The sequence below is a fragment of the Dermacentor albipictus genome, chromosome 3, assembly GCF_038994185.2.
Source record: "Dermacentor albipictus isolate Rhodes 1998 colony chromosome 3, USDA_Dalb.pri_finalv2, whole genome shotgun sequence".
NCBI classification, from domain to species: domain Eukaryota; kingdom Metazoa; phylum Arthropoda; class Arachnida; order Ixodida; family Ixodidae; genus Dermacentor; species Dermacentor albipictus.
In genome coordinates, this window is record NC_091823.1 from 38624180 (window position 1) to 38636377 (window position 12198).

The window sequence follows — 12198 nt, forward strand, 5'->3', positions numbered from 1 at the left end:
TTCATTAAGCTTAAGAAAATCAATTACCTTTTGGGAGTTATTAATTAAAAACAGTTCTTCTGTGGATAAAGACTTCAGATATTGTTGGAGGAACAACCCTAATTATTTCTGCCTCACTCCTCTTTCTGAAACGATGACACATCAGGAAGGGCACATCAGATTTGTGTTTTTTCTCAAAAGAACATCTCCAAACCAGCCTTCTTGCTTTTCTTGATTCGTTTTTCCAAGGCCTGTAAATCTAAATCTCCTCAAAGCTGCTTTGCTCTAGCCTTCACTTTTGACAAGTTCACACCGGTACATGAGTGAAATACTGAGCTAATGGCATTTGGGGCTTTTTCTTTGAACAGGTCAAACACTAATACAGCAAACCTGCCTTCTTTATCGGAAGGAACAAGACACATTTCATTGTCTTTTAGGAAGGTCGGTACCCTATGTATTGGGGTTACTCTGTACTGATGCTTACCCCAGAGAAGCACAATGACACCTTCTGCAACACATCTGTCAGCTTCCTTGTCCCTGCTTCGTGCTGTACCACACAATCTAAAATGGAAAACCAACTAGCCCAAACAATCACCCTTCTAACTCTACAGTAGCATCATGTATGAGAACATCAGGATGGAAGCTAGGGGTAGTCGGTTCAACCTTTGGAATGGTAAAGCAACTTGGGACCTGCAGTGCCTTGAGCTTTCCCTTTCGTTCATGTCTTTTGTGGCGCTTTACCATTGCTAATGAGAATATCAACTGTTTCATATCTAGCATACTTGGAAATGACCTATCCATCCACTTGAAAACTGTGCTTGCTGTAAAATATGATGAAAAACAAAGAAGTGGACATGCTCAATGACGACTTATTGACACTGAGAGCAAACAACCAGCCATCAATCTTCAACTTGTTCTACTAAAACACCTCACACATTTCATCCAAACTTACTGCGCAGGTCCAGTCAGAAGTGTTTCAAGATGTATGTGACACACTTGAAAGATTATTTTCATCGGTGCTTTTACTTTTGATGCATTATTTTGGTGTTCAAAATTGTGTGCTCAGCATTGAAGATTTTAAGTGCACAAGAAATGGATAGGGGATTGCATATGATATGTATTTAAGCATGTTTTACTAAAAACAAAAGTGCTATTTTTTAAACTGAATCAGTGAGTATCAACCATTTCAGTACACTTCATGCCTTTGTATATTAAAAAAGGTTATGTGTCTTTTTCTCGTCAGTGTGTGTAAAGAAACAACTTAATTAAAAAGATACTAAAATGAAACAGTGAACTGGTTAAGTCTTCCAGAGTATTCTTTCAAAACATTGTTTCTGTTAATTTCACGGTAATAGGTTGATTATTAGATATGTGCCAGCTGTCCTGTATATCTTGTAAAGTTCATAAATTTCGGCACGCTTTATGAATGTTGCATCTTCTTTTACGAAAATAAATTCTGTTTGAGAAAAAGTTTCGCTCTCAATCCCCAAACTTTTCATTAGAAGTCTTATGATGTTGAAAGGACGCAATAGGGGCTACTTGCATTGAGCAAGTTCATGCAGACAAGCTCAGGTGAAATTGGCAGCACCAAGGTCACCGTTATCTACAAACAATGTTTTATCTGTTTGTCAGTATTTCTTTTGCCGAGTTTATTGCAACCTATATGCATTACTTATATTGTTGAAGAGGCACGACCTCAGGGAAAGCTTTTAAACACGTGTTGTTCCCCCCTCACTCCCAACTTTACTGTGATAGCAATTATAGGGACCCATGAGGTGCTCTCGTGTCGTGATGTTGTCCTGGTATCGACGGCAAATGTGTGGCCCATGCGCGGATGATCTGGTCTCCAGAGATGCACATGTGTTTGGCTGCAAAGACAGCTAAGAAAGGTCGATGCCCTGCCGACGCTCCACTCGGTAGACTCTGCAGTGATCCCACGGCAGTGTTCTTTACACAAAGACTAGTGTTCCTTCTGAGCAGCTGTGTGCATACCCCACCACACTTTGTTGTGACGCTAGTGCACGCATTTCAGTGAAGTCCGTGAATCCACAGTTTTTCATAAAGCAGTCTGAGTGGAACACACAGTAAATTTCAAGGTGCAAACACAAACTGTTTTTCTTCGGTCTCATTTCATACACCATTGAGGTGCAATATCGACAAAGCTGGAGGCGGCACTCCTCTTTATGTGACTGCCGGGAGACTCCCAGTAGCGGTCAGGGTGCTGTTTGTACTGTGCAGCAGCAGTAGACTTGCTTGCTGTGTCATGCCAACATGTAGCTCCCGCATATTGTCTGGACACTGTTTGAGAATCTGGGAAGTAAGGGTAAATCTTGATGTGTATTGCTTTCAGTGCATTACCCTTCGGGTGAAACTGCTCACTGTTATAATTCACAGGTTGACAGGTATGTTACTGGAAAAGAAAATAAAGGAAGTTTCATTTTTTAAAATTTCGTGCTGAAGCCTCAGCGCTGATACATCATTTTGACATTGCAGATTTCAAGGTATTTTCTCATATTTGGGCCCTTGTGGCTCAGTAAATGTTTTTCAAATTTGACAAGTTGGGTCACTGGCTTCTTTGGAATGTAATGTAGTGCATCTTTACCAAAAAAGTAATTAACTAGGTCTGAGCGGATACCACGATCAATGGTGTCACAGCCAACTGGTGTGGCAACTTCAAGGTGGCATTGTTTTTTAGGGCTTGTGATACCTCCTCTCACAGAAAGCGTGATGTTTCTTTTCATTTTGTATTGTAAAAGGGTGATGTACTTATACAGCTGAAATTATTTTCCTCTTTATTGTCCCTTTAATTATCTCAGCCTTCATGCACCACTTAGTTGAGCTGCACATGTTGTTAACCAAGCTTCAAACTCTTGAATTTGTGTCTACAGCTCTTAATTAACATTTCTACATACATTTTATTTCTGTTAGAATGAAACCACTAGGAAGCACATCGAACATCTTCAGAAGGTTGGGGACACCGACCAGCTGCAACGTCTGCTGCTTAAACGACTACAGTTTGGAACTGCAGGTAAAATGCAAGTTCTCCACGAGCAGAGCTCATCTGTGCATTCATTTCAACACTGCTTCAAATTTGGGTTTTTGTGCATCAGGCAAATATAGCTCTACGTTTACTACATATTAATGTTGTACAGTACAGTGATCTGTTAAAGGGAACACCCAGTTAGTATTTTTCTGCAATTTACTGCACTGTTATGGCATGAAGGCATGCAGACTGTATTAATGCATATATCTATGCCAGCCTAATGCATCCTATCAGCCATTATTTTCTTTCTATAAAAGAGAATCCTTCTAGTCCTATAACAGGGCTGCAGTTTCTATAAATAAATGAGCATTGTTTCAGGTGTATTGGCTCCTTACCAGCTTTCCCTTAAGAGTGGATTATACTGTGCATAGAAGCGAGCAGTTGCATGGCCTCTACACCTCTTTTTTACAGAAATAAATTGAGGGCACAGAGTGATGTGCTCCAGCGCATCACAAATGGAATACTATATGGTTTGGTTTTTCCAAATTGCTTGTTTCATTCCTCCACTGATTGTCAGTCCCGTTTTGAGTTTTGGCACGTGATAATTTTTTATGCTCACAAAACTATGAAGTTATGAACAGTTATCTTGTCATTTTAAAACCAAATCTGGGATTGTTGCCTTCAGTTTATCACAGGCGTGAGTGCCTGCCCAGCCACTGTAAAGAACAGTGGCTGGGCAGTGTACAGTGTACTTTTAACCCTGAGCTACTGAAGTCACTCAGACGTTTTATTCAGTCAATAAAAAATCACCCCCTCTAGTAATACCATATTAACAACCACAGTAACTACTAGTGCATGTTAGTAGAAACGGCAGGAAATTTGTCATAACTTTCCACATAGCACTGTGATTGCATGGAACATGATGCGCATCATTTCACTGTACCTTATTTTTGCACATACTATCTGCCTTTTGTGGAGAGCCTGCTGTGGACAACATTTAGTTTAGCCCACCAAAACTTGTTCCTGCAAATTTGTTGCTGTTCAATATTATCTCCTGACATGTTCTTGGGGAGGAGGCCATAATTGAAACCTGTGTGAAAATATGTTCCCGTTTTTTTATTTCTTCAGTGCAATAAGAATAACGAGGATGATGAGGAAAAAGCAGTGTTTATTTTCTTAATTCCTACTGTTTATATGTACGCTCACGTTCTGACCCTTCTCCCACACCATTCTTTCTCGTAAAGGCCTCCGTGGAGTCATGGGCCCCGGCTATGCCGCGATGAATGATCTGGTCATCATCCAAACTTCACAAGGTGTCGCAAAGTATGTGCAGAGCATGCTTCCCGATGCAACAAAGAAAGGAGTCGTCGTCAGCTTCGATGGTCGCTACAACAGTCACAGGTGGGCGCTAGTGCATTGTAGCATGTTTTTAACTGTTTACTTCAAAAGAATCTGCAGCGCAGAAAAATGGACACCTTTGCAGATGTGTGCAAACCCAAGCAACTCATATGTCAACGGTAGTGAAGCTTTATGAGGGAGTTCTTGCACCCTTTAGAAGTCTTGCGGGTTTCCTTTGCTACTGCCCAAGACCGGCTTTACCTATGCCAGCATGTGGCTTATGCATTTTGACGGCCTGGTCATACAGCCACTAAGGGGCTGCAATGCAGGCTGCATTGCTGGCTTTTCTTAGTCCTAGTTCATCACTGACACAGTGTCTGGGGTTACTGACATTCATGGCTGTTTCAGGGCTCGACCAGAGGGACATGACATTTATGCATACCTAGAAGTTTTTTATAATAGGTTAAAACAGCACTTAAAATCTGCTAGGATCCTATTAGAGGTTGGATTGCACAACATTTTGACGAGACACACAGAAGAGACACACACCACAAGCGCTCTGTGGTGTGTGTCTCTTCTGTGTGTCTCGTCAAAATGTTGCGCAATCCAACCTCTAATATGCTATACCAACACGCCCAGTCGTCAACCTTGCTGGGTTCCACAATTGCTTTCTTTTCTGTCACCCAAAATTTGCTAAGAATAATTTCATTGGGAAAGAAGATCAAATGTAGTAAACAGACATCTTTGGGGGTCTGCAAAATTTCAATTATTGTCATAATGAAGCCGCAAATGTAGAGTTGGGGGTCTAAACCAATATTTCTTTTTACATCGACAGCAAACTGCTTAATTAAAGATCTCTTCATGTTTTACAATTTAAAGTATGCTGAAACAGTTGTGTAAATCCTTGCTTATTCCGAAGTTGCTTTTCACTGATACATTTTTAAATAATTATTTGTCTAAAACAACATTCACAATTTCTTAGGGTCCTCAAATATCTTCCTAGATCCGCTAAAGATGTGCTAAGAAGAATGAAGTGTTAAGTGTGCCAAAAAGTATTAGCACTTTGCTATAAATGTATATTTGCCACTAAACAGGCCAAGAATTCACTAGAATATTGGAAAACTGGTTTAAATTATGGCTTTCCACATATTTCGCCGATGTAGGCATTAGGAAGTATAAAACACATGCATTGCATACATAAAAAAATGACAAATTGGAAACAGTGATGATTGGCTGGTGTATGAGTAGCAAACACAACAAACATACACATGCCACGAGAGGTAAAAAAGCAGCCATGATTGGCTGGTGCATGTATACAAGTTTCTATTGAGGTGCATTTGCCACTGCGTACTTCACTTGTCACCAGCTGTGTTGTAAAGCAACTGCACTCTTTTGTTGTTGTTGTACTATATGTAGCAGTCACGCTCGAAGATGCGGGCCCAGTTTCACATCATCAGCACCTTGCTGTTGCTTATGTGTGATCTGTGTGTTGGTGGTATGCGAACCTCATTACAGTGAACATGGATACACTGAATTTATGGGTATATCAATCTAATTCCTAACTATTACAAGCTCAGCATTCACTTAAGACTCTTTTAATGAACCCACATGAGTGTGTTATGGACATTAACTCTTCAATGCTGGAACGAACGTGCTCTTGACATGAGGCAGACTTCTTCACAGTACCCCAGCAGTCTGCACTTGTGTGGCAGGTGTGAGCGATTCACAAGCATGTGTAAAATTTTCAAGCCAACAGTGCCTAGAATGGTCCTCTCGTCATAGCGACGTAAACACTCAGTGACATGGTCAATCTTGGTGCGTGCCCTCCAATATTAAGCAGCCTGGCTCAGGCACACCAAAAATGTTCGGGGCAACGGATGACCCTCTTCCGACCATCGCTAACCTTGGATGCCAAGCTCAGAGATTTGTAAACGCTGTTGGTCGAGCATTCAGCTTAGCGGAAAACATTAAAAAATGAAGAGCTCTGGGGTGCGATCTTGTACGCGTTCCAAAATAGAACGGAGGCGGTTCGTTCTTTACGTCACGAAATAGGTGGTATGTTCCGTTCCGTTCGTCCGATAGCAGACGACACGGAATGATTGAAAGCAGATATCACGTCACAATTGACGTCATGGCATTCGGCACGGTTCAAATTGACGAATCGTATTTGGCTCGGTGGAACGAACCGCCTCCGCTCTATTTTGGAACGCGTACAAGATCGCACCCCTGGTGTTCTTTGCAATGTCACAAAGGTATCGAATGATTTTCAGTACAATTTTACATAGCGAATTTTGGCTAGGCCAAACTATATTGTGATTTTTGTTCTGTTCGCTATAACAAGGTCCAGCTGTAGATTCAGCATCTCCCCAGAGGATAAAAAGTGTGACTTCTTTCTCGTCACATTGCAGGTTTGCCCAGCTGGTGGCAGTGGCCTTCTTGCAGCTGAACATTCCAGTGCGCCTCTTCAGCAAAGTGACTCCCACACCTTTCATACCCTTCACTGTCTTGCACCTGGGCTGCTCGGCAGGCATAATGGTCACAGCATCTCACAACCCTAAGGATGACAATGGCTACAAGGTGTTGTTACCTTTCAACTGTGTGTTATCTGTGCACTCTGTGGCACCTGAAGGTTCCATTCCATCTGAACAAATTAACTCGTACAGTAGACTTCTGTTTATTCAACTCCAGTTAATTATACATTTTTTGGTTAATTCAATCCTGACTGAAGGTCTCAGCTGGCGCCCATGCATTTCTCTGGGTCCAGACTTCCGTTATTTCGGTCCTAAAATTGGCCTTCGCCAGATCATTCGAACTCATCCAGTCAACGTTCATGTGCCTGTACATTATGGTGTAGACCCAATAGCGACCCCTTTAGTGGCAGCATGTCTCAAGGAAGCTTAGGGAAATGAGTTGAGCACACGTCATTTATCATTGAAAACGCCTATTTTCGGCCTGCCTTAGGAAGATTTTCAAGCAATCATGGTAGCCCAATATGTCTGATTGCAGTATTTGCTCGATTCGTACAAACGCCTCATATATTTCAGAGAAAATTGACCTGTTGACCTGAAAATTGCCTGCGCGATGCAATTGAATGCGAAACCAAAACCTGTTCGTGGGGTTTGTATGCTTTACTGCATGATACAGCTGTATTGCGGAGAAGTTGACTTTAGGAAACCGGTCACCATTGTGCGACACATAGTAGACACTTGCCAATTTTTGTTGCTAGGAAACCAAGTACGTGTTAGATTTCTACTTTGTTTAGGAGCTTTTATGTTGTTTCCATGTTAGTTTTCTACTTTGGACACATAGAAAGTGGGCGCACGCTTGCTTCAGGGGCATACTAGAATTGGGCAAATAGTGCTAAATGAATGAGCAGTGTGTTTTGCCATTTTTTCTGCTTCTTGTTTAATTCGACCCGCCGAATAATTCAGTCAGATTTGTTGGTCTTGCTGGGGTTGAATTAACGGAAGTGGACTGTAGTGAAGGCTGAGCCTATCTTTCAAAACAGGAAATTTCTTAGTCCTATTTTCATCACTGATGAAACAAATTGTTTATGATTCCTTAGGTAATATCATCATCATCATCATCAGCCTGGTTATGCCCACTGCAGGGCAAAGGCCTCTCCCATATCTCTCCAACAAAAAATGAAAGATCTCATCAAGAAACGCCAATGTATGAAAGCCTCTAACCCTACAGCTAGAATAGAACTGGCAGAACTTTCGAAGTTAATCAACAAGCGTAAGACAGCTAACATAAGGAAGTATAATATGGATAGAATTGAACATGCTCTAAGGAACGAAGGAAGCCTAAAAACAGTGAAGAAGAAACTAGGAATTGGCAAGAATCAGATGTATGCGTTAAGAGACAAAGCCGGCAATATCATTACTAATATGGATGAGATAGTACAGGTGGCTGAGGAGTTCTATAGAGATTTGTACAGTACCAGTGCCACCCACGACAATATTGAAAGAGAAAATAGTCTAGAGGAATTCGAAATCCCACAGGTAACGCCTGAAGAAGTAAAGAAAGCCTTGGGAGATATGCAAAGGGGGAAGGCAGCTGGGGAGGATCAGATAACAGCAGATTTACTGAAGGATGGTGGGCAGATTGTTCTAGAGAAACTGGCCACCCTGTATACGCAATGCCTCATAACGTCGAGCGTACCGGAATCTTGGAAAAACGCTAACATAATCCTAATCCATAAGAAAGGGGACGCCAAAGACTTGAAAAATTATAGACCGATCAGCTTACTGTCCGTTGCCTACAAACTATTTACTAAGGTAATCGCAAATAGAATCAGGAACACCTTAGGCTTCTGTCAAGCAAAGGACCAGGCAGGATTCCGTAAAGGCTACTCAACAATAGATCATATTCACACTATCAATCAGGTAATATGTGGATATGCAAATAAAAGTGTCTGTAGGTAACTATCAAGATATCACCTACCTAGTACCACATGTCCGTTCAGCAAGCCCATGTCCAGCCAACAAGCCCACAGCACAACTCTGGTTCTAGTATATTTGTATTTTCTATACAGTGAAGCCTCGTTACTACAGCTTTTCAGATTATGGAACTTTTCTGAAATCCCCTGCTGACTGCTTATACTCTCAATGTAAAAATATTTCAGTACTGTGAACTTCAGAATAACAATCATTATTCAGTTTCCATGTCATGTTAACGATGTCTGAGTGCTTCAAATTAATGTTCCAAAATCTGGGGAGTCTTAGATTTCCGTGCATCGTTCCCTGCAGCCGGAACAGTAGACCAGCAGACAACAAGGCACTGAAAGCTGACGCCGCCGCATATGAGTTCGAAAAACCTGAAATGGCACTGAATATGAAAAATGAAAGAGGGGAGTGTAAATTTTATTAGTCCTTTTTTCTTTTCTTTTTTTCTATTGCGGAAGGGACGAAACATCAGGTTTTGTGAGCCCTTGCTTTGCCAGGCAAATGTCACCTAGCAGCGGAGGTGCGTCTCTTCCTTCTTTTACCGTTTTTTTTTGCACATGCCTCTTCTTTCTTTTGCACTTTTTTCTGCACCTGTACCAGCTACACACGAGGAGAAATGTAACCTCTGTGCTCATGGGGGTGCCACACGGTGACACTTTCCGGGTGGTGTTGTTTACGCACATTTGCGCTTTGGTGTAGTTCAGTTGTCCGCCTCGAGCGAGAGAGTTGTGGCATCTACGGGCAAGGACTGTGAAAAACAAACGAACAAAAAGAAATGTTATGCTTTGTATGCAACATGCAGCTTCCTCTTTGTCAGCAGTTTTCTCAGTGTCAGTGTCAATTTTGCGTGCACCACTCTGACTACGCAGCGCTTCGTTAGGGGTGGGGGGGTGGGGGAGGTGGCAGTGGAATCTGTGGAAAATAGCAACAGCACAGACCGAGAGCCAACACCGACGCTTTCATGGATAGCTCATATGGTGACAACTGATAAACTGATGGATTGATGGGAGACTAGTTAATTTTGGTGCTTTCACTGTAACATCCTTTCAGAATAACAAATTTGCTGCGGTCACCTGAAGTTTGTTACATCCATATTTCACTGCATTTGCTTCCAAAATTTGAACCTTGCATTCTTCCACTGCATTTTGCAGGCATGTATAAACACATTTAAAAGAAGTATTGGTGGAAAACGGGCCTTTCTACTGCCTGTGCTCCCAATGATATGTGATATCATATTATTATTACGTAAAGATCACATTGTTTTAAAAATGCACCTTCGAATTTTTCAGGCACAGCCCATACACAAGAAAAATGTAAATGCATAAATGCACATCTGTTTTCAAAAACACACGTGCTTGCCACTGTATACACTAACTTCAGAAGCCTTTATTTTGCCTTTGTGTGCTACCTCAGTCGTCATCACTGGCTCATAGCCGCTTAGCTGGAGCAGCTGGAGTCTGGCTCAACACAAAGTACACTGTTCAAAGGTGAAGCCATTCTTGGGTTTGGGCTCAGTTGTTGCACTGGATGTGACGTTGCATGATGAAAACTAGCAGGGTTTTCACATGATGTATGAACGAAATGTTGCAGTTGATAGTGTTTGTGTACACGTTACGTGGTGTAGCAGTGATTAAACATCACCGCACAAGTGTATTTAGGAAGCATGGAAAGTCTCTGTGCACGATGCACACACACTAGAGGTGGCACATAGCGGAAAGTACTGCATTGCATGAATGCGTACACACGTGGGGAAAGTATTATGGGACAAGTTGCAAGTTGCCGGGATATGAATTTTATGGACATCATTGACGCCTATTTAACAAGCTTTCGTCTAACAGACTGCCAGCTGTAAAAGCAATAAACAAACAAACGGAAGAGGAGTCTGATACACATATATCCACCATATTGATCTGTTGCTAATGTGTGGCGATAGCGGAGGGCCATCCCTCTGCAGATGATGAGGTGCATGCTTCGGAAAAGGGGCTGTCGCATCCACATGTCTAATTTTTGAAATATTTTATTTTCATTGACATTTACACACTAGTTCAGGTGTACGGCACTGTCATGGCTGTGGACCTTGTGCAAGAATACATGGCAACTTTCAATCAGTAGCAAGATGCTGAGATTTATTACAGTAACCCTAGCGGTAGAGTGCAGTGGTCTAAGCCAAGACAACCTAGTAGCGAGCAGCAATCCAAGACAAGACAAAAAGAGAGAATAAATTGAGTGTTTTTTTGGAAAGCATACAAAAAGAGAGAATAAATTGAGTGTTGTTTTGGAAAGCATGGCAATATCCACTACCTCCCTCGATCCGTAGTGTTGAACACCAAGTAAAACACGACACCTAGCGCTGCAATGCCTTCAGGTCGTCTTGGTTAAATGCAGTTAAGCATGCTTGCAGTGTATTTTGGCATAACTAACAAAAACGGGGGTGTCACCCAACCATGCGTGTTATTTTTACGTTGCCACAGCACTTCACCAGAGCTTCAAAGGATCTACAGGTGCTCTCTTCTTGTATAGTATTTGATAAGTTGGAACTCTGGGACGCGCCGAAATGGTATTGTAGGGAGTTGTACAATGTGGTCTACATTATGAGTCCAGAATTGAAATTCACTTTACTGTTTCCTTATTATGATAATGAAGGTGTCAAAGGGATCAACAATGACTGAACAAGGGAAGGTGCAGGCTGGAGCTGATGTTTCAACAACTCTCTTTGTCAAAATGTTGGCTCCAGGCTGAGGCTTATCTAATTTGAGCTCTGTTATTCACTTTAAATCTCCATTTTCCTGTGAACCCTTGAGTTGAAGGTGGTAAACTGGCACCAGAAAGCAGTGTTTTAGTACTTGATATACAAATTTTGTAGCAGCCGTCGTAGAGTTTTGATGTGATTGAAGGCGTAAAGCAGAGGCATGCTTACACTTTTGCCTTTGATTTTTTCAGGTCTACTGGAGCAATGGCACTCAGGTGAGACAATTCAGTCTGCTTCACTGATGAAGAGTTGCAGTGTAAGGTGTGTCAGATGGCACTTGACGTCAACATGTTGGGAAAAAACAACCTGTAGGAAAAACACAGCTTTGAGGCCAGAAGTGCTAGTTGGTGGACTGGCGTAATTAAAAGCAGACAAGTCTCTTTATTTGAATTGTATTTGTATGTCATCCATGTGGAAGTCTGCAAAAGAAGTCATCTATGAAGAGCTTGACATGGTCACAGTCATTTAATGTAAGAGCACAAATACTATGAACACAAAAACACAGATGTGACTGTAGATTATTACATTAAGACCCCAACAAAACTTGTAATCATCATAGATCTAGCAGTCTATACTGTATTTACTCGATTCTAACGAGCCCTCGATTGCAATGCGTGCCCGTTTTTCGTGAACAAAAAAAGGAGAGAAAAAAAACACCCTCATGTGTAACGCACACCCGTTTGGTGTGACTTAAAGAAAAG

At 41.7% G+C, this 12198-nt stretch overlaps 1 protein-coding gene across 1 annotated transcript in view; it reads left to right on the top strand.

Moving 5' to 3' along the window:
* Pgm2a (phosphoglucomutase 2) overlaps nucleotides 1-12198 on the top strand; it is a 42999-nt gene that overhangs the window by 7258 nt on the left and 23543 nt on the right. The window contains exons 2-5 of the mRNA XM_065432789.2: nucleotides 2908-3007; nucleotides 4207-4363; nucleotides 6709-6877; nucleotides 11689-11712. Coding sequence (XP_065288861.1) covers nucleotides 2908-3007; nucleotides 4207-4363; nucleotides 6709-6877; nucleotides 11689-11712 — 450 coding nt within the window. The remainder of the gene's footprint in view (nucleotides 1-2907; nucleotides 3008-4206; nucleotides 4364-6708; nucleotides 6878-11688; nucleotides 11713-12198) is intronic.